This window comes from Montipora foliosa, chromosome 2 (assembly GCF_036669935.1).
Source record: "Montipora foliosa isolate CH-2021 chromosome 2, ASM3666993v2, whole genome shotgun sequence".
In the NCBI taxonomy this organism is placed as follows: domain Eukaryota; kingdom Metazoa; phylum Cnidaria; class Anthozoa; order Scleractinia; family Acroporidae; genus Montipora; species Montipora foliosa.
Genome location: NC_090870.1, coordinates 32594392 through 32620871, shown reverse-complemented (window position 1 = coordinate 32620871; position 26480 = coordinate 32594392). Strand labels below are relative to the sequence as shown.

Genomic DNA, 26480 nt, shown 5'->3' with positions numbered 1-26480 from the left:
TAACAAAAGGATTGCGATGGAGAACACGTTCCTTACCATCCTTGTCCTGGACCTTGTAAACTGGAAGTCCAGGGATACATTCCACCACACTGTAAGGATACTCCTCCCAGCGATCAGCAAGTTTGTGTTTGCCTCTGATGCTCAGGTTCCTCACTAACACTAGATCACCCACTTGAATGGTCGCCTGGCGGGCCCGGCTGTCATATGACTGCTTGTTGCAAGCGGCAGACTTCCTTGACTCTTCGATAACTTTCTGGTAGGCGAGACTTAGGCGATCCCGGAGATTCGCAATGTAAGCAGGGTACGATCCTGATCGAGAGGTCACAGTGTTCACCCCTAGAGCGACATCAATTGGAAGGTGCGGCTCTCTTCCAAACATTAACAAGAAGGGAGAGAACCCAGTTGTGGAATGCTTTGTACAGTTGTAAGCCCCCGGGGACTTCATGATTATGAGGATAAATGATTAACAAACTTCTGCCTTATCACAGTTTTACATTTATTTTAAAAAATACAACCACACTTTTGAATTTTCGGAACATGTTTTCGATGTTTCAAACATCATCTTCAGCCATAGTGAGTGTAACATTAAAATGTTTACAAGATAATTCGTATATATATGTATATATATATATATATATATATATATATATATAACTATCAATATATATATATATATATATATATATATATATATATATATATATATATATAACTATCAATACAATGATTCTTTGTAGATTAAATGTTCATTACAAGTATGGAAAATTCAAACGAACCAACAATATTATAGAGAACACAACTGACATAACGGTAAAAGTTTAAAAGTGTGAAACCCGAACTCAACAAACAAGTTAATCATGTCAGTTTAGCATTACACTTTTAAACTTTTACCGTTATGTCAGTTGTGTTCTCTATAATATTGTTGGTTCGTTTGAATTTTACATACTTGTAACGAACATTTAATCTACAAAGAATCATTTTATTGATAGTTATATATATACGAATTATCTTGTAAAAATTTTAATGTTACACTCACTATGGCTGAAGATAATGTTTGAAACATCGAAACATGTTCCGAAAATTCAAAAGTGTGGTTGCATTTTTTAAATTATTAGTAACACTTGTGCTATCCAGACCATTTGGAAAAGTTTTACCTTTACATTTACTTTTAAAAAAGTAAATGGTATAAATCAGTAGATGTAAGTTAACAGTCCTACTTTTAAATCTCAACAGCTGAACGGGTCATGTGCTTTGGTTGAGTCACAAATTCAGTTTTCTTTCATGTATCGGTGACATTTTAAACCAAACTCGATATTTTAAGATAAGCCAGAACAAAACAAAACGAAAAACCCCAAAGGGATGAGTACTGTTCATTGAACACGGCCCATAAAATGAGAACGTACTTTGCTCACCTAATTTTGAACATTTTATCGTGTCGTTTTTGTTACTTATAGATTTAGCCAAGCCTAAAAGCGGAGCTCCCGGGTTATTAATTCTTACTGGCTCTACGGTTATTGAAAATAAAGGGTTTTGGAATTGTTCTCATTTTGGTGTTTCTGGGTAGTGCTTGATTAAATCGTTTCTTCGCTTTCTTCTATAGAAAATTTATTGCCCGACTAGTGAATTCCACGGTAAATTTCACGCGAAAAATCGACATCGGATGAATCACGAAGCAATGAGTGCAATCAGTTTTTCAAGTGAAATTTTCTGTGGACTTAAGAAAACAAACAATCTTCATCAAGCCAACGGAAAGGAAAAAAGGCATTTCAGAGTCAACTCTCAAAAGCCAGCGAATAGGAATTACGATAAAATTAGAAATCACGTACTAGCTCGTGATGTGACAGATCGTTAGGAAGCTTTGTAAGGTCAAGGTAAAAAAAGAGCTTTATTGATGTTTTTTAGTCTACTTTATCTCTGAGAACAAGATCATTCACATTTTGATTTTTTCTCATTGAAACGCGCCTTCGCTTGGAACAAGAATCGGCAAAATACGGCAACCAAAGAAAGGACAAACTTCAAACAAGATATCCAACAAATTATCTGTACGTGCTCTAAACAAACTTCTGAAAACACAAGCTAGTAATATTTCTCCTTAATTTTACGAGAACTCATTTGGATGACTTGTTTATAACATGAGGGAAAAATTTTCTTGTCTCTGTCGAGGCACATCGAAAAATAGTTAAGCGAAAGGAGTAAAAAAAATTGTTCGGTCGCATTTTAGAGCAAAACAAATAAACATTATCAACTATTTCTTTAAGTTCAAAAGAGTACAGATGGTTACTATTTAATTCCAGTTGAGAATAAAAAATTCGAGTTTCATTCCTGAACAAAGGAAAAAAAAACGATTAACCCTTTTTTTCCTTTTAAATACGCATCCACCTGAAATAACGCATCCGTAAAAAAAAAAAAAACAAACGGTTTAGTGTCCAAGAAAAAGATTGTCTTGGTCTTTCGCCATGTTTGAGCCATTACTGGTATACTGTTTTGTGTCTGTTCTAGTCGAAGGTCAACCAGGCATCATGCAACCTCATCAGATCTTCTAAAGATAAGCTTATGTCAAAAATTGCAATACAAACAAAAAACTAAGATAAAGACTGAGCTTTAAGTTTATATCCATCCGACGCTTCACTTGAAAAACTGCGCGGCCACAAGTGTGGGCCACAGTTATTATGATTCGTCAAACTGGATTGAGACCAGCGAAAATTGCAGAATGAAATATTTTTCAAACCGTTTTCAACCTAAACAGAAAAGCGTTGACAGTTAAGAGTTTTAGTTGACGCGGTATGGCCGGCTAGCCGAGTAGAGCCACATATAGCGCGCGAAAAAAATGAAGCCTCGTTTATGTTAAGGTGAGTTAACCTGGTTTCAGCCTGAGATCCAATACAAAATCGGTACCTGCTCAGCGTTCCCTTCAAAAAAAAAAGGCTGACCTCGATGGGCTCTGACTTAAGCCAGTGATGTGGTCGTGTGATACTTGTCAGCAGACACCTTGTTTTGACAGGAATCAATTGACCACAACATGGAAGTCCAAAATCAAAGATGTATGCTGTAAACTAGTGTGATGCTGGTCACGTTGGCATACATGGATGGGTGGACGTACGGAGGTACGTACGGACGGACGGTCAATGACGTCATAGCTAAAACCAAAATTTCTCGCATGAGGTACCATATTTTTACCATATTATTTTTCAAATAATTCTTGGCTGTCACATTTCCAGTAATGTTTTTACCTGAAGACTGTGCAGAGTTGAGCACAACATAAACATAACAGGAATTTGTGAAATTTCCAATTGTTACCGGAACACTGTGCAGAGTTGAGTACAAATAAATACAAATAGCCAGACAACAGAGATCACAGATCCACTTAAGGTGCTCGATTCCTTCTCTGTCTTTGTTAAACCCATAAGTTACCAGGGAATTTTCCATTTGCTTTCAGTGTTGTACAATACCCCGCCTTGGTAAAATAGTACAAATACAGTTCACTTTGATTACGGTTCGACAGGCGAACGATTGTTGTCGAAGTCCATTACTCGTCGCAATAAGATTCCAGATATTTATTTTTCACCGCCTGTATTGCTTATCAATTAACGTTCCATTCTTGAGCTCCATAAAGGTATATTTTGTTTAAAGATCCACCAAAACGCCATTTGTGTTTCAATGACTTTGACGCCATTGCGGGTTAATTAAATATTCTACTGTGTCCACCAGAAAAATCTACGCATTTCTAATACTCCTTGAAACTTACCAAAATACGCGCAGAAGACTCTATTCACAAATGCAGCACTTAGCAGGGGAGTGACAGGAAAGACATCCCGACACGGAATAAAAAAAGAAGAAAAAAACGAAAATGACTAAATTTGACTCGTTTTCCGACTGGATTTAGTGAAAATCCCATAAAAACCAATAATAACAAGAATATATTATACTACGGTAAAGTATAAAAAATGAGATTCTATTTCATTCTTGACTTCGATCAGCTACAACTATTGCAAACTACAAACTTTGACTACGAGTTGTCCAAGGTATTACTTTTGAGATCACTGATCTCATTGGCAATAATTAACAATTATTCGATGTGAATATTCACGGATAATCACTGATCCTGAGGCGAATAATTGTTTTAGTATAAATACACAGGTGATTATTCAAAAAAGAGAAAAGAAAAACATTTCAACACGAAATCATCTTCACTTACAGTGGCAAAACGACTACTGGCAGCCATTTTGTCCGTCGAGGTGATTATCGGCTGATAATCCGAGATAGCCAGAAAATGAGAGCGCGCGATTTTGTATAATCACCTGTGTATTTATACTAACAACAGATAAACAACATACAAATGGCTCTCAAAATACTCGTCAGCTTAAAACATTGAACAAAAGATGAACAGTTTTTACGACGATTGTCTTAAAGTGTGCTATTTTTTAGTGAGGACGAGCATTGTCGTAACGGAAAGTATTTTCAATGCTCATTACTGGGTTGCCAAACCCAGTCGGAATCTCGGTTTCATTTCGTGGGTTTTTTTGTTGTTTTTATTTATTTCGGTGTCGGGAAAAGTCTTGCCTGTCACTCCCCTGCTAAGTGGTGTCTTTGTGCATAGAGTCTTCTGTGCGTATTTTGTTAGGTTTCAGGGGGCTGGGGTAATGCCTAGCTTGCTCTGCGCAATTAACCTGTAATGGCGTCGAAAGTCATTGTAACGCGAATGGAGTTTTAGTACCTGATCTTTAAAGAAAATATACCCATATGGAGCTCAAGAATGGAAAGTCAAGACAGGTGGTGAAACATAAAGATCTGGAATCTTAAAAGCGACGAGTAATGGACTTCGACAGCGTGAATCTTTCGCCCGTCGAGCCGAAATCAAAATGAGCTGTACTTCTAAATTTCGCCAAGGTGGTGTTACGTACAACACTGAAACCAAATGGAAATTTCTCTGGTAACTTACGGGTTCAACAAAGACAGAGAAGGAATCGAACACCACAAGTAGATCTGTGATCTCTGTTGTGTGTCTCACTGTGTTTACTGAAGTCGCATCTATTTAAAGTTTGCCTGTTTGTCTGGCAAGTAACATTCATTTTGTACTCAACTCTGCAAAGGTTAAAAAAAAATTGGAAATGTGACAGTGAAAAATTATTTAAATGAAAGCTTGTTGTCTCTTTTGTGCTTTGTTATTTACGGTCAAGGTTCTTTCGAAAAGGGTTTGATGAGAACTGTCAGAAATTTATTTAATTGCATATGCTTTTTGATTGTTTGTTTCGCTTGCACGCACGCAACTGAAATAGGAAGGGTTTCTTGCCTCTTATAGCAAATATGTTGTTTGTTTCAATAAATGTTTCGCTGGAAAATATTTCTGTGAAATTTCTAGCTTTTGTAAATTTATCATATTGTGTACTTTTCGAGCTTAGCAAATTTGCATGCATGTGTTGAAATGTGATGGGGAGAATTTTTGTCGTAACGCATAAGTCACGAAAATAAACAGGTCTGTTGGAAGCGTGCTTGAGTTTCAACAAAATGACCCCCAAAATCGGCAAAAGATTGTGACGCTGATGAATAATAAAGTAGCTGCTATTACCAAAACGATGGAATTACCTGGTGATAAATATCCTTGTCTTGGAGAGTAAATTTTTGATTTTCCAGAAACAATGGTCAACCTCTGAGAGTTGGGCGATTGTGATCTTTGTGTTGAATTCGCACATTTCTTGTCAAAATTTATAACAATTGAAAGAAAAGGAAAGCTAACAAAAACAAAAACCAGGTATCTTGGCATCATTTGACACAGATGCTTCACTGTTTCGCGAGTAAACATGCCTCGGTAACTTGATCACTGCGCCTGCTGAATTCAATGTGCCATTTACTCGGTGCTGAGCTAAAAGTACAATTACAACAAAACAACTAAAACCTCCCAACATGTTTTTCGCTGATGGTAACTTTTTATATTCGTGGTTCAAAATTAATGTTGTTTTCATGTCGTAAATTTGTTACCGATGGCGAAATATTTTATTCTCGATCGACCGTCCTGAAACTTCCTTCTGCTCTTCTTAAAAACGGTAGTAGCCAAAACGCGGGGCCGGGGCCGGGGCCGGGGCCGGGGCCGGGGCCGGGGCCGGGGCCGGGGCCGGGGCCGGGGCCGGGGCCGGGGTCGGGGTCGGGGTCGGGGTCGGGGTCGGGGTGTCTTTTTTTCCAAAATTTTGTTTCATTTTGTCGTCATTCTCGAATGACTGTCATTTATGGTGGCAATAAGTAAAAAGAATTGAGGAACCTACGGAAGCTATGAAAGCTCTTAAGGGGCATTTTAGTTTTTTCTTAAAATTGTACTTTGTTTTTTTGTCTTTCCGAAAATCGAAGTTTGTTGTTCGAAATTAAGAGAATTTCCGTTATTTTCTAAAATTGGAGTTTATGGAATACACGCTAACTGCCAGACAGAGTCCCATCGTAATATTCACTTCGTTAAAAAAAAACAATAGAAACTCAGTTTCACGATGATCGTCACGCAGTCATGCAACGTTCTTTTTGCTTGTTTGTTCGTTTTGTTGTCAATGTTGTTGTCTGATTTACCACAAACGGTTTGAAGTAAAGTCAGTCGCATAGGAACTTGCTAGCCAATTCTATTCAGACTTCAAGGGATCGAATCCAATTTTACGAGAAAAAGCACAACCACACTTAAAACAATTTTGCGAAAACAAGCAACTGAGAACATTTGCGTCACGACCATAGTGGAATTATGGCTATGTTCTGTTTCGTTTTAATTGTATTGCAGAGAAGTTTCTTGGGAAGTAAACATTAAAATGTGGAGCTCAGCGAGTCTTCAGTGTTTCTAGGTGACTCGCACCTAAGTACGAGGCACTACTTTAAGGCAAGATCAAGCCACCGATAATACTGTAGATTTTCAGATTTTTATTCGTACTACCTGCTCGATCGATATGTCGTTGAACTAGTCGACTGAAAGGAAAATATTACAGAAGTAAATTAATGTTTTGGAATGCTGGCGATAGGCTAAAAGAAGAATGCAACTGATTTCTTGAATATAGCACAATTTGTGTCTTCTAATCTACACGATTTTATGGTTTGATTTCTCCTAATGATTGTCTTTAACGTTCTTGATCGGAGAAAAGTGAAAAAGTAATTTGGGCGTTTGCAGTTTCGATTTATATATTTCTGAATTTCTAATTAGTTGTCACCTTTCAACTCATGCAAACTTGCTGTGGTAAATAAAATTGCAAAGATAGTTCCATATATTAAAACAATTAAGCGACATAACTTAACGCGCGAAGCCCGAATCACTTGGTTTAACGTGTTAAATTTCAGTCGGAAATTCTTTTCGAAAAGCAAACGATGTCCACTTCGAAGCTTCCGTACCTTCCTTATATTTTTTGACTAATTTCCATCATAGATGAAGGAAAGATGCCGAACATTAGAAAATAACAGTACGGGAGAATAACTACAAAAATTGAGGTAGTAGCCAAAACGCGGGGCCGGGGCCGTGGCCAGGGTCGGGGTCGGGTTCGGGGTCGAGGTGTCTTTTTTTTTTCCAAATTTTTTTCATTTCAATTTTTGTACTACAAACCGTTTGTGGTAAATCAGACAACAACATTGACAACAAAACGAACAAACAAGCAAAAAGAACGTTGCATGACTGCGTGACGATCATCGTGGAACTGTGATTCTATTGTTTTTTTTTAACGAAGTGAATATTACGATGGGACTCTGTCTGGCAGTTAGCGTGTATTCCATAAACTCCAATCTTAGAAAATTTCGAAAATTCTCTTAATTTCGAACAACAAACTTCGATTTTCGGAAAGACAAAAAAACAAAGTACGATTATAAGAAAAACTAAAATGCCCCTTAAGAGCTTTCATAGCTTCCGTAGGTTCCTCAATTTTTTTTACTTATTGCCACCATAAATGACAGTCATTCGAGAATGACGACAAAATGAAACAAAATTTTGGAAAAAAAGACACCCCGACCCCGACCCCGACCCGTTTTGGCTACTACCCTTAAAAACTGTGTATCCATATTTATTTACTTTTACATCAATATTTGTTTTGCATAAAGCAAGCTTACAAAATCTGTATCTTGCTTGGTTCGCATTTGATAGCATTAAAATAGAATTTTCGGTCCTATGCTTCTGTTACTGAGTGGTATATTTCTTAGGTCGCCCATCCAGATACTAACCCCACACGATCCCTAGAGATTAAATTCAGCTTTAAACTTTTGTTTACAAAACTGTCAGGTGCTGTCAGTGCACGCTTACACTTGTGGTGGAAAGAAGTTGCATGATCAACATGTCAGCCCAGAAGCCAATGTTTCTCGATTCCCTTTTATTTTCTTCAATCTCTCTGGGTTCAGTACTTTGCTAGTAACCACATGTCTTCTCAAGGGGCGATTTATCTAAGACTTCTACCATGGCGCTACAATGATAGACAATACCAAAACAATATCGTGTACTGTTAGACCTACATATTACGCAAAGACAACTGTCAACATGTCATCCCAGAAGACAATGTTTTTCACTTCCCATTTATCTTCAATCTTTCTGGGTTCAGAACTTTGCTAGTAACCACATGTCTTCTCAGGCTATTTACCCAAGATTTCTACCATGGCACTACAGACAATACCAAAACAATATCGTGCACTGTTAGAGCTACATATTACGCAAGGACAACTTGTATCTCCTGGAAGACAACACACAGCTCAGTTGACATTATAGAATAAATCGCTGTGTTACTTCACTACCACACGTAAGCAATGCGTGTCAACTTTTTTGAAAGAGGACAGGAATTTCTTCTTTCTGACAAATGATTAATTAATAGGCCGGTACCCAGGTTTTTAACCTCAGAAAAGGATCTGTTTCGTCGTACGGACGTGTGAGGACCTGTGAGCCAAAGAGCCTCTGCTGGTATGACTTCTGGGTGTTCCTTAAATAGTCTTAATGACCCCGGCAACTTGAAAAAAATTGCCTGGAGCGCTGCACGCACCACAGGCAACCCAGTGTACCCTCACGGAGGGTCTAGTTTAGTTTTTTCCGTGTCGGTAAAAGTCTTGCCTGCCACTCCCCTGCTAAGTGGTGGCTTTGTGCATAGAGCCTTCTGCGCGTATTTTCTTAGTATCGAGAGGGTAGTGGGAAATGCGTAGATTTCTCTGGTGGACACAGTAGAACGATTAACTTAACCGGCAATGGCGTCGAAAGTCATGTAACGCGAATGTCATTTTAGTGGATCTTTGAACAAAATATACCCTTATGAAGCTCATGAATGGCAGGTCAATTGGATATACAGGCGGTAGAATCTTAAAGCGACGAGTAATGGACTTCGACAACAATCTATCGCCCGTCGAGCCGAAATCAAAGTGAGCTGTTTCCCCGCACCGATGTCTCAGTTGGGTGAGCACGGGGCTGTCACGCGGGAGGTCGTGAGTTCAACTCCGGCCGGACCAACACTCAGGGTCTTTAAATAACTGAGGAGAAAGTGCTGCCTTTGTAATTACATCTGCAAATGGTTAGACTCTCTAGTCTTCTCGGATAAGGACGATAAGCCGGAGGTCCCGTCTCACAACCCTTCAATGTTCATAATCCTGTGGGACGTAAAAGAACCCACACACTTGTCGCAAAGAGTAGGGTATGTAGTTCCCGGTGTTGTGGTCTGTCTTCTGTGATGTATCGTGGTTGGGAGGGTAAATGCTCGGAGAAATTAGCTACACATGGCTACTCTAAAAATCCGAGGGTAAATAAAGATATATGATATGATATGATATGATATGATATAATGATATGACCTGAAGTATATGGTAGTTTGACACCATTGAGTTTCTTGCCTTCACGCACGCAATGAAATAGGAAGAGGTTCTCGCCTCTAAGAGCAAATATGTTGTTTGTTTCAATAAATTTTTCGCTGGAAAAGGATTCTGTGGTACTTTCTGCCTTTGTGAATTATAATATCATGTTGTGTACTGAATTTCCGAGCTTAAGGTTGAAATGTGATATGGGAGAAGTTTTTTAGTATTGCTCTGTAAGCAGGAAGGGTTTACAGGCCTGTTGGAAGCGTGCTCGAGTTTCAACAAAACGAGCCCCAAAATCAATGAAAAATTGTGACGCAGATGAATAATAAAGTAGCTGCCATTTCCAAACTGATGAAATTACCTGGTGATAAATAACGTCGAACGCGTCTTGGAGAGTAAATTTTGACTTTGCATAAACAAGAGTTGGACGATTGTGATCTTTGTTTTGACTTCGCTCATTTCATTGTCAAACTTTATAACACTTGACAGAAAAAGAAACTTACAAAAACCCAGTATCTTGCCATCATTTGACACAGATGCTTCACTGTTTGGCAAGTAAACATGCCGCGGTAACTTAATCACGGCGCCCGCTGAATTCCGGCCATGTCACTTTCCATTTGGCGATTTATTTGAACGTAGCAAAAATCTCCCAAAATGGTTGTCCCTGATCGTAACTTTTTATATTCTATATTCATGGTTCAAAATTAATGTTGTTTTCATGTCGTAAATATGTTATTCTCGATCGACCGTCCTGGAGACTTCCTTCTGCTCTTTCTAAAAACTGTCTATCAATAGTTATTTACTTTTGCATCAATATTTGTTTTGGCGTAAAGCAAGCTAACAAGATCTGTACCTTGCTGAGTTCGCATTTGTTAGTGTTAATAGTATTTTCGGTCAGATGCTTCCGTTTAATGAGGGGTATATTGTTTTGGTCTCCCATTCAAACACTAACCCCGCCGAACAAGGGATATCTTCAGTGAACTTCGGCATTACAAAGCTGTCAGATATTCAGTGGGCACGCTTAAACTTGTGGTGAAAAGAAGTTTATCAACATGTCAGCCCAGAAGCCAATGTTTCTCACTTTCCATTTATTTTCTTCAATCTTTCTGGGTTCAATACTTTGCTACCATGGCACTACAATGATAGACAATACCAAACCAATATCGTGCACTGTTAGAGCTACATATTACGCAAGGACAGATCTGTTTCGTCGTACGAACGTGTGAGGACCTGTTAGCCAAAGGGCCTCTTCTGGTATGCCTTCTTAATGACCTTAACAAAGGCAACCCACTGTACCCTCACAGAGGGTCTAGTAGCAAAAAAAATTCCCTTGATATTCTCGCACAATTCCGAATTAATAGGTACTCGTCCAATTTTCAGAACGTTTTCCTTCTTGCGGTTTCCGTTTTCCTTGGTGGATTGTTTAGATCGGTTACTTTTTCTAAGCGGATCTAGGTTGAATAACAATAAACAAATTCAAACAACACTCACGAACGAGCAATTTTATTTGCGGCATTTTCTTTTATATTTCCATTGTGATGTTGTGCCATAGTCTTGCAAAATCGTAAGGAAATAGAGTAAATATTAAGATTGACTTTCCATCAGGTTTTGAAACCATCGGCTGCTTCAAAGACACCTCCAATCGAGCCATCCAATCATTGGAAGGAAAAGATTCCATTCTGGATGGATCTTATGGTGCTCGAAAGAACGCCATTGCAAAGTGCGCCGTGGCTGCAATGATAAAAGGATACAAGATGTTTGCAGTTCAACATGGAGGATGGTGCGCAGCCAGTGCTACAGCGGACCAGACCTTCGACAAGTACGGCACATCTGCGGCCTGTGGGTCCGATGGCGAAGGTGGACCGTGGGCCAATCAGGTTTATGTCATCAAAGGTAAAATGTCAAAGAAGTGTCTACTAAATGCACAAAAAATAAAATGCGGTCTTTTCTTGTGAAAAAAAAACTTAATAAACTAGGACAAAGGACTAGTGTGTACTTAATCTTTATCACACTCTGAGTTTGCATGGTTGTATTTGTTCCGACGGGCTTTAACAGTGTACAAATTTGTCATGAAATTGTAGAAATACAACTAAAATGGCAACTTGCGTTCTGCTCCGATTATTTCAATTGTTGTGTACAGTTTATTTGACTTTTTTTTACTAAAATGCACTTTATTGTCGTACACATGTTCCTTTTGCGAAATCTGGTCATGTTGCATGGCATTTTAGAAGATTTAATTCCTCCGCTCCAGTCAAGAAATACTCTATATTTAATAAACGGTTCTATTCAAATAGACACTTGATTGCTTTGCTATTTCCCATTAAGAATACATTCAAGAAGATCACTCGCTTCTGATTGGACATATGCAGTAAAATTGTAATCTTCAACTTGTACTCTTGTATGGCAAGTAATGCAACGCCAATTGCAATAAGAGGGGCATAAACAAAAGAAAGGTGACCAAGAGAAATTTTGTACTTTTAATACCAAGGAGGGGCAAAACTGAACAAAAAATGATGACAAATTACTCTACAAAACACAGTACTCAAACCTGGATTAAAGGTCTTTCATAGCTTAACTGACAATTTTGTAGGTCCTTTTTTTCTTAAGAATTTGTCTAGCAATTTTTCGTTGCATTTATTGCAAGAAAAATCCACTTAATATTCCCGCACAATAAGTACTCGTCCAATTTTCGGAACGTTTTTTTTTTCTCGGGTTCCGTTTTCCTTGGTGGATTGTTTAGATCGCTTCCTTTTTGTAAGCCGGTCTAGGTTGAATAACAATAAAGAAATTCAAATAACACTCACGAACGAGCAATTTTATTTGCGGCTTTTCTGTTTTATATTTCCATTGTGATAATGTGCCATAGTCTTGCAAAATCGTACAGCAATATAGTAAATATTAAGATTGACTTTCCATCAGGTTTTGAAACCATCGGCTGCTTCAAAGACACCTCCAATCGAGCCATCCAATCATTGGAAGGAAAAGATTCCATTCTGGATGGATCGTATGGTGCTCGAAAGAACGCCATTGCAAAGTGCGCCGTGGCTGCAATGATAAAAGGATACAAGATGTTTGCAGTTCAACATGGAGGATGGTGCGCAGCCAGTGCTACAGCGGACCAGACCTTCGACAAGTACGGCACATCTGCAGCCTGTGGGTCCGATGGCGAAGGTGGACCGTGGGCCAATCAGGTTTATGTCATCAAAGGTAAAATGTCAAAGAAGTGTCTATTAAAATGCACAAAAAATAAAATACGGTCTTTTCTTGTGGAAAAAAGACCTAATGAACTTGGACGAAGGACTATTGTGTACTTCATCTTCATCAAACACTGAATTTGCATGGTCCTATTTGTTCCGACGGGCTTTAACAGTGTACAAATTTGTCATGAAATTGTAGAAATAGAACTACAATGGCAATTTGCGTTCTGCTCCGATTATTTCAATTGTTGTGTACACTTTATTTGACTTTTTTTTTACTAAAATTAACTTTATTCTCGTATACATGTTGCTTTTGCGAAATCTGGTCATGTTGCATGGCATTTTAGAAGATTTAATTCCACCGCTCCAGTCAAGAAATACTGTATATTTAATAAACGGTTCTATTCAAATAGACATTTGATTCCTTTGCTATTTCCCATTTATTAAGATTACATTCAAGAAGATCACTCGCTTCTGATTAGACATATGGAGTAAAATTGTAATCTTCAACTTGTACTCTTGTATGGCAAGTAATGCAACGCCAATTGCAATAAGAGGGGCATAAACAAAAGAAAGGTGACCGAGAGGAATTTTTGTACTTTTATAACCAAGGAAGGAAAAAACAACAAAAAGTGATGACAAATTACTGTACAAAACACAGTACTCAAACTTGGCTTAAAGGTCTTTCATAGCTTAACTGACGTTTTTTTAGGTCCTTTTTTTCTTAAGAATTTGTCTAGCAATTTTTGGTTGCATTTATTGCAAAAAAAATTCACTTCATATTCTCGCACAATTCCGAATTAATAGGTACTCGTCCAATTTTCAGAACGTTTTCCTTCTTGCGGTTTCCGTTTTCCTTGGTGGACTGTTTAGATCGCTTACTTTTTGTAAGCGGATCTAGGTTGAATAACAATAAAGAAATTCAAATAACACTCACGAACGGGCAATTTTATTTGCGGCCTCTTCTTTTATATTTCCATTGTGATGTTGTGCCATAGTCTTGCAAAATCGTACAGCAATATAGTAAATATTAAGATTGACTTTCCATCAGGTTTTGAAACCATCGGCTGCTTCAAAGACACCTCCAATCGAGCCATCCAATCATTGGAAGGAAAAGATTCCATTCTGGATGGATCTTATCGTGTTCGAAAGAACGCCATTGCAAAGTGCGCCGTGGCTGCAATGAGAAAAGGATACAAGGTGTTTGCAGTTCAACATGGAGGATGGTGCGCAGGCAGTGCTACAGCGGACCAGACCTTTGACAAGTACGGCACATCAGCAGCCTGTGAGTCCGATGGCGAAGGTGGACCGTGGGCCAATCAGGTTTATATCATCAAAGGTAAAATGTCAAAGAAGTGTCTATTAAATGCACAAAAAATAAAATGCGGTCTTTTCTTGTGGAAAAAAGACCTAATGAACTAGGACGAAGGACTAGTGTGTACTTTATCTTTATCAAAAACTGAATTGGCATGGTCGTATTTGTTCCGACGGGCTTTAACAGTGTACACATTTGTCATGAAATTGTACAAATAGAACTAGAATGGCAATTTGCGTTCTGCTCCGATTATTTCAATTGTTGTGTACAGTTTATTTGACTTTTTTTTTTACTACAATGAACTTTATTCTCGTATACATGTTGCTTTTGCGAAATCTGGTCATGTTGCATGGCATTTTAGAAGATTTAATTCCACCGCTCCAGTCAAGAAATACTCTATATTAAATAAACGGTTCTTCTTTAAATAGACATTTGATTCCTTTGCTATTTCCCATTCATTAAGAATAGATCCAAGAAGATCACTCGCTTCTGATTGGACATATGCAGTAAAATTGTAATCTTCAACTTGTACTCTTGTATGGCAAGTAATGCAACGCCAATTGCAATAAGAGGGGCATAAACAAAAGAAAGGTGACCGAGAGGAATTTTTGTACTTTTAATACCAAGGAGGAGCAAAACTGAACAAAAAATGATGACAAATTACTCTACAAAACACAGTACTCAGACCTGGATTAAAGCTCTTTCATAGCTTAACTGACGTTTTTGTAGGTCCTTTTTTTCTTAAGAATTGGTCTAGCAATTTTTGGGTGCATTTATTGCAAAAAAAATTCACTTGATATTCTCGCACAATTCCGAATTAATAGGTACTCGTCCAATTTTCAGAACGTTTTCCTTTTTGCGGTTTCCGTTTTCCTTGGTGGATTGTTTAGATCGCTTACTTTTTGTAAGCGGATCTAGGTTGAATAACAATAAAGAAATTCAAATAACACTCACGAACGGGCAATTTTATTTGCGGCCTCTTCTTTTATATTTCCATTGTGATGTTGTGCCATAGTCTTGCAAAATCGTGCAGCAATATAGTAAATATTAAGATAGATTTTCCATCAGGTTTTGAAACCATCGGCTGCTTCAAAGACACCTCCAATCGAGCCATCCAATCATTGGAAGGAAAAGATTCCATTCTGGATGGATCTTATCGTGTTCGAAAGAACGCCATTGCAAAGTGCGCCGTGGCTGCAATGAGAAAAGGATACAAGGTGTTTGCAGTTCAACATGGAGGATGGTGCGCAGGCAGTGCTACAGCGGACCAGACCTTCGACAAGTACGGCACATCTGCAGCCTGTGACTCCGATGGCGAAGGTGGACCGTGGGCCAATCAGGTTTATGTCATCAAAGGTAAAATGTCAAAGAAGTGTCTATTAAATGCACAAAAATAAAATGCGGTCTTTTCTTGTGGAAAAAAGACCTAATGAACTAGGACAAAGGACTAGTGTGTACTTCATCTTTATCAAAAACTGAATTTGCATTGTCGTATTTGTTCCGACGGGCTTTAACAGTGTACAAATTTGTCATGAAATTGTAGAAATAGAACTAGAATGGCAACTTGCGTTCTGCTCCGATTATTTCAATTGTTGTGTACACTTTATTTGACCTTTTTTTACTAAAATGCACTTTATTGTCGTACACATGTTCCTTTTTCGAAATCTGGTCATGTTGCATGGCATTCTAGAAGATTTAATTCCTCCGCTCCAGTCAAGAAATACTCTATATTTAATAAACGGTTCTATTCAAATAGACACTTGATTGCTTTGCTATTTCCCATTTATTAAGAATACATTCAAGAATATCACTCGCTTCTGATTGGACATATGCAGTAAAATTGTAATCTTCAACTTGTACTCTTGTATGGCAAGTAATGCAACGCCAATTGCAATAAGAGGGGCATAAACAAAAGAAAGGTGACCGAGAGGAATTTTTGTACTTTTAATACCAAGGAGGAGCAAAACTGAACAAAAAATGATGACAAATTACTCTACAAAACACAGTACTCAAACCTGGATTAAAGCTCTTTCATAGCTTAACTGACGGTTTTTTAGGTCCTTTTTTTCTTAAGAATTGGTCTAGCAATTTCTGGTTGCATTTATTGCAAAAAAAATTCACTTGATATTCTCGCACAATTCCGAATTAATAGGTACTCGTCCAATTTTCAGAACGTTTTCCTTTTTGCGGTTTCCGTTTTCCTTGGTGGATTGTTTAGATCGCTTCCTTTTTGTAAGCGGATGTAGGTTGAATAACAATAAAGAAATTCAAATAACACTCACGAACGGGCAATTTTATTTGCGGCCTCTTCTTTTATATTTCCATTGTGATGTTGTGCCATAGTCTTGCAAAATCGTGCAGCAATATAGTAAATATTAAGATAGATTTTCCATCAGGTTTTGAAACCATCGGCTGCTTCAAAGACACCTCCAATCGAGCCATCCAATCATTGGAAGGAAAAGATTCCATTCTGGATGGATCTTATCGTGTTCGAAAGAACGCCATTGCAAAGTGCGCCGTGGCTGCAATGAGAAAAGGATACAAGGTGTTTGCAGTTCAACATGGAGGATGGTGCGCAGGCAGTGCTACAGCGGACCAGACCTTCGACAAGTACGGCACATCTGCAGCCTGTGACTCCGATGGCGAAGGTGGACCGTGGGCCAATCGGGTTTATGTCATCAAAGGTAAAATGTCAAAGAAGTGTCTATTAAATGCACAAAAATAAAATGCGGTCTTTTCTTGTGGAAAAAAGACCTAATGAACTAGGACAAAGGACTAGTGTGTACTTCATCTTTATCAAAAACTGAATTTGCATTGTCGTATTTGTTCCGACGGGCTTTAACAGTGTACAAATTTGTCATGAAATTGTAGAAATAGAACTAGAATGGCAACTTGCGTTCTGCTCCGATTATTTCAATTGTTGTGTACACTTTATTTGACCTTTTTTTACTAAAATGCACTTTATTGTCGTACACATGTTCCTTTTTCGAAATCTGGTCATGTTGCATGGCATTTTAGAAGATTTAATTCCTCCGCTCCAGTCAAGAAATACTCTATATTTAATAAACGGTTCTATTCAAATAGACACTTGATTGCTTTGCTATTTCCCATTTATTAAGAATACATTCAAGAAGATCACTCGCTTCTGATTGGACATATGCAGTAAAATTGTAATCTTCAACTTGTACTCTTGTATGGCAAGTAATGCAACGCCAATTGCAATAAGAGGGGCATAAACAAAAGAAAGGTGACCGAGAGGAATTTTTGTACCTTTAATACCAAGGAAGGAAAAAAACTTAACAAAAAGTGATGACAAATTACTCTACAAAACACAGTACTCAGACCTGGATTAAAGCTCTTTCATAGCTTAACTGACGTTTTTGTAGGTCCTTTTTTTCTTAAGAATTGGTCTAGCAATTTTTGGGTGCATTTATTGCAAAAAAAATTCACTTCATATTCTCGCACACTTCCGAATTAATAGGTACTCGTCCAATTTTCAGAACGTTTTCCTTTTTGCGGTTTCCGTTTTCCTTGGTGGATTGTTTAGATCGCTTACTTTTTGTAAGCGGATGTAGGTTGAATAACAATAAAGAAATTCAAATAACACTCACGAACGGGCAATTTTATTTGCGGCCTCTTCTTTTATATTTCCATTGTGATGTTGTGCCATAGTCTTGCAAAATCGTGCAGCAATATAGTAAATATTAAGATAGATTTTCCATCAGGTTTTGAAACCATCGGCTGCTTCAAAGACACCTCCAATCGAGCCATCCAATCATTGGAAGGAAAAGATTCCATTCTGGATGGATCTTATCGTGTTCGAAAGAACGCCATTGCAAAGTGCGCCGTGGCTGCAATGAGAAAAGGATACAAGGTGTTTGCAGTTCAACATGGAGGATGGTGCGCAGGCAGTGCTACAGCGGACCAGACCTTCGACAAGTACGGCACATCTGCAGCCTGTGACTCCGATGGCGAAGGTGGACCGTGGGCCAATCAGGTTTATGTCATCAAAGGTAAAATGTCAAAGAAGTGTCTATTAAATGCACAAAAATAAAATGCGGTCTTTTCTTGTGGAAAAAAGACCTAATGAACTAGGACAAAGGACTAGTGTGTACTTCATCTTTATCAAAAACTGAATTTGCATTGTCGTATTTGTTCCGACGGGCTTTAACAGTGTACAAATTTGTCATGAAATTGTAGAAATAGAACTAGAATGCCAACTTGCGTTCTGCTCCGATTATTTCAATTGTTGTGTACACTTTATTTGACCTTTTTTTACTAAAATGCACTTTATTGTCGTACACATGTTCCTTTTTCGAAATCTGGTCATGTTGCATGGCATTCTAGAAGATTTAATTCCTCCGCTCCAGTCAAGAAATACTCTATATTTAATAAACGGTTCTATTCAAATAGACACTTGATTGCTTTGCTATTTCCCATTTATTAAGAATACATTCAAGAATATCACTCGCTTCTGATTGGACATATGCAGTAAAATTGTAATCTTCAACTTGTACTCTTGTATGGCAAGTAATGCAACGCCAATTGCAATAAGAGGGGCATAAACAAAAGAAAGGTGACCGAGAGGAATTTTTGTACTTTTAATACCAAGGAGGAGCAAAACTGAACAAAAAATGATGACAAATTACTCTACAAAACACAGTACTCAAACCTGGATTAAAGCTCTTTCATAGCTTAACTGACGGTTTTTTAGGTCCTTTTTTTCTTAAGAATTGGTCTAGCAATTTCTGGTTGCATTTATTGCAAAAAAAAATTCACTTGATATTCTCGCACAATTCCGAATTAATAGGTACTCGTCCAATTTTCAGAACGTTTTCCTTTTTGCGGTTTCCGTTTTCCTTGGTGGATTGTTTAGATCGCTTCCTTTTTGTAAGCGGATGTAGGTTGAATAACAATAAAGAAATTCAAATAACACTCACGAACGGGCAATTTTATTTGCGGCCTCTTCTTTTATATTTCCATTGTGATGTTGTGCCATAGTCTTGCAAAATCGTGCAGCAATATAGTAAATATTAAGATAGATTTTCCATCAGGTTTTGAAACCATCGGCTGCTTCAAAGACACCTCCAATCGAGCCATCCAATCATTGGAAGGAAAAGATTCCATTCTGGATGGATCTTATCGTGTTCGAAAGAACGCCATTGCAAAGTGCGCCGTGGCTGCAATGAGAAAAGGATACAAGGTGTTTGCAGTTCAACATGGAGGATGGTGCGCAGGCAGTGCTACAGCGGACCAGACCTTCGACAAGTACGGCACATCTGCAGCCTGTGACTCCGATGGCGAAGGTGGACCGTGGGCCAATCAGGTTTATGTCATCAAAGGTAAAATGTCAAAGAAGTGTCTATTAAATGCACAAAAATAAAATGCGGTCTTTTCTTGTGGAAAAAAGACCTAATGAACTAGGACAAAGGACTAGTGTGTACTTCATCTTTATCAAAAACTGAATTTGCATTGTCGTATTTGTTCCGACGGGCTTTAACAGTGTACAAATTTGTCATGAAATTGTAGAAATAGAACTAGAATGGCAACTTGCGTTCTGCTCCGATTATTTCAATTGTTGTGTACACTTTATTTGACCTTTTTTTACTAAAATGCACTTTATTGTCGTACACATGTTCCTTTTTCGAAATCTGGTCATGTTGCATGGCATTTTAGAAGATTTAATTCCTCCGCTCCAGTCAAGAAATACTCTATATTTAATAAACGGTTCTATTCAAATAGACACTTGATTGCTTTGCTATTTCCCATTTATTAAGAATACATTCAAGAAGATCACTCGCTTCTGATTGGACATATGCAGTAAAATTGTAATCTTCAACTTGTACTCTTGTATGGCAAGTAATGCAACGCCAATTGCAATAAGAGGGGCATAAACAAAAGAAAGGTGACCGAGAGGAATTTTTGTACCTTTAATACCAAGGAAGGAAAAAAACTTAACAAAAAGTGATGACAAATTACTCTACAAAACACAGTACTCAGACCTGGATTAAAGCTCTTTCATAGCTTAACTGACGTTTTTGTAGGTCCTTTTTTTCTTAAGAATTGGTCTAGCAATTTTTGGGTGCATTTATTGCAAAAAAAATTCACTTGATATTCTCGCACAATTCCGAATTAATAGGTACTCGTCCAATTTTCAGAACGTTTTCCTTTTTGCGGTTTCCGTTTTCCTTGGTGGATTGTTTAGATCGCTTACTTTTTGTAAGCGGATCTAGGTTGAATAACAATAAAGAAATTCAAATAACACTCACGAACGGGCAATTTTATTTGCGGCCTCTTCTTTTATATTTCCATTGTGATGTTGTGCCATAGTCTTGCAAAATCGTGCAGCAATATAGTAAATATTAAGATAGATTTTCCATCAGGTTTTGAAACCATCGGCTGCTTCAAAGACACCTCCAATCGAGCCATCCAATCATTGGAAGGAAAAGATTCCATTCTGGATGGATCTTATCGTGTTCGAAAGAACGCCATTGCAAAGTGCGCCGTGGCTGCAATGAGAAAAGGATACAAGGTGTTTGCAGTTCAACATGGAGGATGGTGCGCAGGCAGTGCTACAGCGGACCAGACCTTCGACAAGTACGGCACATCTGCAGCCTGTGACTCCGATGGCGAAGGTGGACCGTGGGCCAATCAGGTTTATGTCATCAAAGGTAAAATGTCAAAGAAGTGTCTATTAAATGCACAAAAATAAAATGCGGTCTTTTCTTGTGGAAAAAAGACCTAATGAACTAGGACAAAGGACTAGTGTGTACTTCATCTTTATCAAAAACTGAATTTGCATTGTCGTATTTGTTCCGACGGGCTTTAACAGTGTACAAATTTGTCATGAAATTGTAGAAATAGAACTAGAATGGCAACTTGCGTTCTGCTCCGATTATTTCAATTGTTGTGTACACTTTATTTGACCTTTTTTTACTAAAATGCACTTTATTGTCGTACACATGTTCCTTTTTCGAAATCTGGTCATGTTGCATGGCATTTTAGAAGATTTAATTCCTCCGCTCCAGTCAAGAAATACTCTATATTTAATAAACGGTTCTATTCAAATAGACACTTGATTGCTTTGCTATTTCCCATTTATTAAGAATACATTCAAGAAGATCACTCGCTTCTGATTGGACATATGCAGTAAAATTGTAATCTTCAACTTGTACTCTTGTATGGCAAGTAATGCAACGCCAATTGCAATAAGAGGGGCATAAACAAAAGAAAGGTGACCGAGAGGAATTTTTGTACCTTTAATACCAAGGAAGGAAAAAACTTAACAAAAAGTGATGACAAATTACTCTACAAAACACAGTACTCAGACCTGGATTAAAGCTCTTTCATAGCTTAACTGACGTTTTTGTAGGTCCTTTTTTTCTTAAGAATTGGTCTAGCAATTTTTGGGTGCATTTATTGCAAAAAAAATTCACTTCATATTCTCGCACAATTCCGAATTAATAGGTACTCGTCCAATTTTCAGAACGTTTTCCTTTTTGCGGTTTCCGTTTTCCTTGGTGGATTGTTTAGATCGCTTACTTTTTGTAAGCGGATCTAGGTTGAATAACAATAAAGAAATTCAAATAACACTCACGAACGGGCAATTTTATTTGCGGCCTCTTCTTTTATATTTCCATTGTGATGTTGTGCCATAGTCTTGCAAAGTCGTACAGCAATATAGTAAATATTAAGATAGATTTTCCATCAGGTTTTGAAACCATCGGCTGCTTCAAAGACACCTCCAATCGAGCCATCCAATCATTGGAAGGAAAAGATTCCATTCTGGATGGATCTTATCGTGTTCGAAAGAACGCCATTGCAAAGTGCGCCGTGGCTGCAATGAGAAAAGGATACAAGATGTTTGCAGTTCAACATGGAGGATGGTGCGCAGCCAGTGCTACAGCGGACCAGACCTTCGACAAGTACGGCACATCTGCAGCCTGTGACTCCGATGGCGAAGGTGGACCATGGGCCAATCAGGTTTATATCATCAAAGGTAAAATGTCAAAGAAGTGTCTATTAAATGCACAAAAAATAAAATGCGGTCTTTTCTTGTGGAAAAAAGACCTAATGAACTAGGACGAAGGACTAGTGTGTACTTCATCTTTATCAAAAAACTGAATTTGCATGGTCGTATCCGACGGGCTTTAACAGTGTACAAAGTTGTCATGAAATTGTAGAAATAGAACTAGAATGGCAATTTGCGTTCTGCTCTAATTATTTCAATTGTTGTGTACAGTTTATTTGACTTTTTTTTTTACTAAAATGAACTATATTCTCGTATACATGTTGCTTTTGCGAAATCTGGTCATGTTGCATGGCATTTTAGAAGATTTAATTCCACCGCTCCAGTCAAGAAATACTCTATATTTAATAAACGGTTCTATTCAAATAGACACTTGATTGCTTTGCTATTTCCCATTTATTAAGAATACATTCAAGAAGATCACTCGCTTCTGATTGGACATATGCAGTAAAATTGTAATATTCAACTTGTACTCTTGTATGGCAAGTAATGCAACGCCAATTGCAATAAGAGGGGCATAAACAAAAGAAAGGTGACCGAGAGGAATTTTTGTACTTTTAATACCAAGGAAGGAAAAAACTTAACAAAAAGTGATTACAAATCACTCTACAAAACACAGTACTCAGACCTGGATTAAAGCTCTTTCATAGCTTAACTGACGTTTTTGTAGGTCCTTTTTTTCTTAAGAATTGGTCTAGCAATTTTTGGGTGCATTTATTGCAAAAAAAATTCACTTCATATTCTCGCACAATTCCGAATTAATAGGTACTCGTCCAATTTTCAGAACGTTTTCCTTTTTGCGGTTTCCGTTTTCCTTGGTGGATTGTTTAGATCGCCTACTTTTTGTAAGCGGATCTAGGTTGAATAACAATAAAGAAATTCAAATAACACTCACGAACGGGCAATTTTATTTGCGGCCTCTTCTTTTATATTTCCATTGTGATGTTGTGCCATAGTCTTGCAAAATCGTACAGCAATATAGTAAATATTAAGATTGACTTTCCATCAGGTTTTGAAATCATCGGCTGCTTCAAAGACACCTCCAATCGAGCCATCCAATCATTGGAAGGAAAAGATTCCATTCTGGATGGATCTTATGGTGTTCGAAAGAACGCCATTGCAAAGTGCGCCGTGGCTGCAATGAGAAAAGGATACAAGATGTTTGCAGTTCAACATGGAGGATGGTGCGCAGCCAGTGCTACAGCGGACCAGACCTTCGACAAGTACGGCACATCTGCAGCCTGTGACTCCGATGGCGAAGGTGGACCATGGGCCAATCAGGTTTATATCATCAAAGGTAAAATGTCAAAGAAGTGTCTATTAAATGCACAAAAAATAAAATGCGGTCTTTTCTTGTGGAAAAAAGACCTAATGAACTAGGACGAAGGACTAGTGTGTACTTCATCTTTATCAAAAAACTGAATTTGCATGGTCGTATCCGACGGGCTTTAACAGTGTACAAATTTGTCATGAAATTGTAGAAATAGAACTAGAATGGCAACTTGCGTTCTGCTCCGATTATTTCAATTGTTGTGTACAGTTTATTTGACTTTTTTTTTACTAAAATGCACTTTATTGTCGTACACATGTTCCTTTTTCGAAATCTGGTCATGTTGCATGGCATTTTAGAAGATTTAATTCCTCCGCTCCAGTCAAGAAATACTCTATATTTAATAAACGGTTCTATTCAAATAGACACTTGATTGCTTTGCTATTTCCCATTTATTAAGAATACATTCAAGAAGATCACTCGCTTCTGATTGGACATATGCAGTAAAATTGTAATCTTCAACTTGTACTCTTGTATGGCAATTAATGCAACGCCAATTGCAATAAGAGGGGCATAGACAAAAGAAAGGTGACCGAGAGGATTTTCTGTACTTTTAATACCAAGGAGGGGCAAAACTTAACAAAAAATGATGACAAATTAGTCTACAAAACACAGTACTCAAACCTGGATTAAAGGTCTTTCATAGGTTAACTGGCGTTTTTGTAAGTCCTTTTTTTCTTAAGAATTGGTCGAGCAATTTTTAATTGCATTTATTACTGGGTTGCCAGTATGGCAACCCCAGTAGGAATCTGCGTTTATTTCTTGTTTTTTTTATTTTTTTCCGTGTTGGTAAAGGTCTTGCCTGTCACTCCCCTGCTAAGTGGTGGCTTTGTGCATAGAGCCTTCTGCGCGTATTTTTTTAGTATCGAGAGGGTAGTGGGAAATGCCTAGATTTCTCTGGTGGACACAGTAGAACGATTAACTCATGTAACGCGAATGGCGTTTTAGTGGATCCTTGAACAAAATATACCCTTATGAAGCTCATGAATGGCAGGTCAATTGGATATACAGGCGGTGGAGTCTTAAAAGCGACGAGTAATGGACTTCGACAACAATCTATCGCCCGTCGAGCCGAAATCAAAGTGAATTTCTTGCCCTCGCGCACGCAATGAAATAGGAAGAGGTTCTCGCCTCTAAGAGCAAATATGTTGTTTGTTTCAATAAATGTTTGGCTGGAAAAGGATTCTGTGGTATTTTCTGCCTTTGTGAATTATAATATCATGTTGTGTATTGAATTTCCGAGCTTAAGGTTGAAATGTGATATGGGAGAAGTTTTTTAGTATTGCTCTGTAAGCAGGAAGAGTTCACAGGCCTGTTGGAAGCGTGCTCGAGTTTCAACAAAATGAGCCCCAAAATCAGTGAAAAATTGTGACGCAGATGAATAATAAAGTAGCTGCCATTTCCAAACTGATGAAATTACCTGGTGATAAATAACGTCGAACGCGTCTTGGAGAGTAAATTTTGACTTTGCATAAACAAGAGTTGGGCGATTGTGATCTTTGTTTTGACTTCGCTCATTTCATTGTCAAACTTTATAACACTTAAAACTTATAACACTTACAAAAACCCGGTATCTTGCCATCATTTGACACCGATGCTTCACTGTTTGGCAAGTAAACATGCCGCGGTAACTTAATCACGGCGCCCGCTGAATTCCGGCCATGTCACTTTCCATTTGGCGATTTATTTGAACGAAGCAAAAATCTCCCAAAATGTTTGTCCCTGATCGTAACTTTTTATATTCTATATTCACTGTTCAAAATTAATGTTGTTTTCATGTCGTAAATATGTTATTCTCGATCGACCGTCCTGGAGACTTCCTTCTGCTCTTTCTAAAAACTGTCTATCAATAGTTATTTACTTTTGCATCAATATTTGTTTTGGCGTAAAGCAAGCTAACAAGATCTGTACCTTGCTGAGTTCGCATTTGTTAGCGTTAATAGTATTTTCGGTCCGATGCTTTTGTTTTATGAGGGGTATATTGTTTTGGTCTCCCATCCAAACACTAACCCCGCCGAACAGGGAAACTGGCCGGTTTTTTTCAAGTTTCAATCCATTTCCATCCTCTCCATCCTTGGCCTCAAACAACAAAGAATAGCTTCAGTGCACTCCAATGGTTATTGGAAACAAAATTACAGCATTATTTTTTGGTCTTCATTGATGCAAAGAAGTCTTTTAGTTTGACTAGAATAGCGTGACAATGCCCCTTTAAGTCAAATCAGGACTTTTTTCTTTAGTCTCATTCTCCGGCTCGAAATTTACAAAGAAAATAGAGGACTTACAGAAAAAATCTCTGTGGACGCCATGCTAATGAATAGTTTTACCACGCTAAAAAGTGGGAGATGTTCCTAGTAAACATTGGGCAAATAAACATGGCGGTGAGGGGCATTTTAAAAATTACTTTAGAACTTTAAGTGAGGGACCAACGTGGAGAAGTTAAGAAGTTAACTTTGAAGCATGACGGGCTGGCCATTAAGTATAGTTTAGGACCATAACATTGTTTCAGCCAAGATTCCCTTTAAACACTTGCGAGTTATATTTTAATCCAGAGCACTCCCTTTCGAAATTACTGGCTCTTATGGGCCGTCGTATAACACCTCTTGTAGCATCTCTGTAGAAACCTTTGTATAACAGTAAGATCTGAAACACTTGCAGCATAAACCGAAAGACCGTATAATAACTTAGAGATCACAACTGAATTAAAGAGGTGGTCTATTTCATCTTGAGTATATCCTTCTTTACGTAGGCTTCTGATAACAAATAAACACTTGTTGGCTTCTAGGAGCTTGGCCTTGACATGCAAGCCAAATTTACAATTACCTTGAATTGTGACGCCTACTA

The 26480-nt window shown here is 38.0% G+C and overlaps 1 protein-coding gene across 2 annotated transcripts in view; it reads left to right on the top strand.

Annotated features, from left to right (window-relative positions):
- Window positions 1-26480, top strand: part of LOC137992857 (uncharacterized) — a 55084-nt gene that overhangs the window by 8634 nt on the left and 19970 nt on the right. For both annotated transcript variants that reach the window (XM_068838404.1, XM_068838405.1), the window contains exons 3-12: window positions 11374-11661; window positions 12688-12975; window positions 14017-14304; window positions 15349-15636; window positions 16677-16964; window positions 18006-18293; window positions 19335-19622; window positions 20664-20951; window positions 21992-22279; window positions 23319-23606. In XM_068838404.1, the coding sequence (XP_068694505.1) occupies window positions 11374-11661; window positions 12688-12975; window positions 14017-14304; window positions 15349-15636; window positions 16677-16964; window positions 18006-18293; window positions 19335-19622; window positions 20664-20951; window positions 21992-22279; window positions 23319-23606 (2880 nt within the window). The remainder of the gene's footprint in view (window positions 1-11373; window positions 11662-12687; window positions 12976-14016; window positions 14305-15348; window positions 15637-16676; window positions 16965-18005; window positions 18294-19334; window positions 19623-20663; window positions 20952-21991; window positions 22280-23318; window positions 23607-26480) is intronic.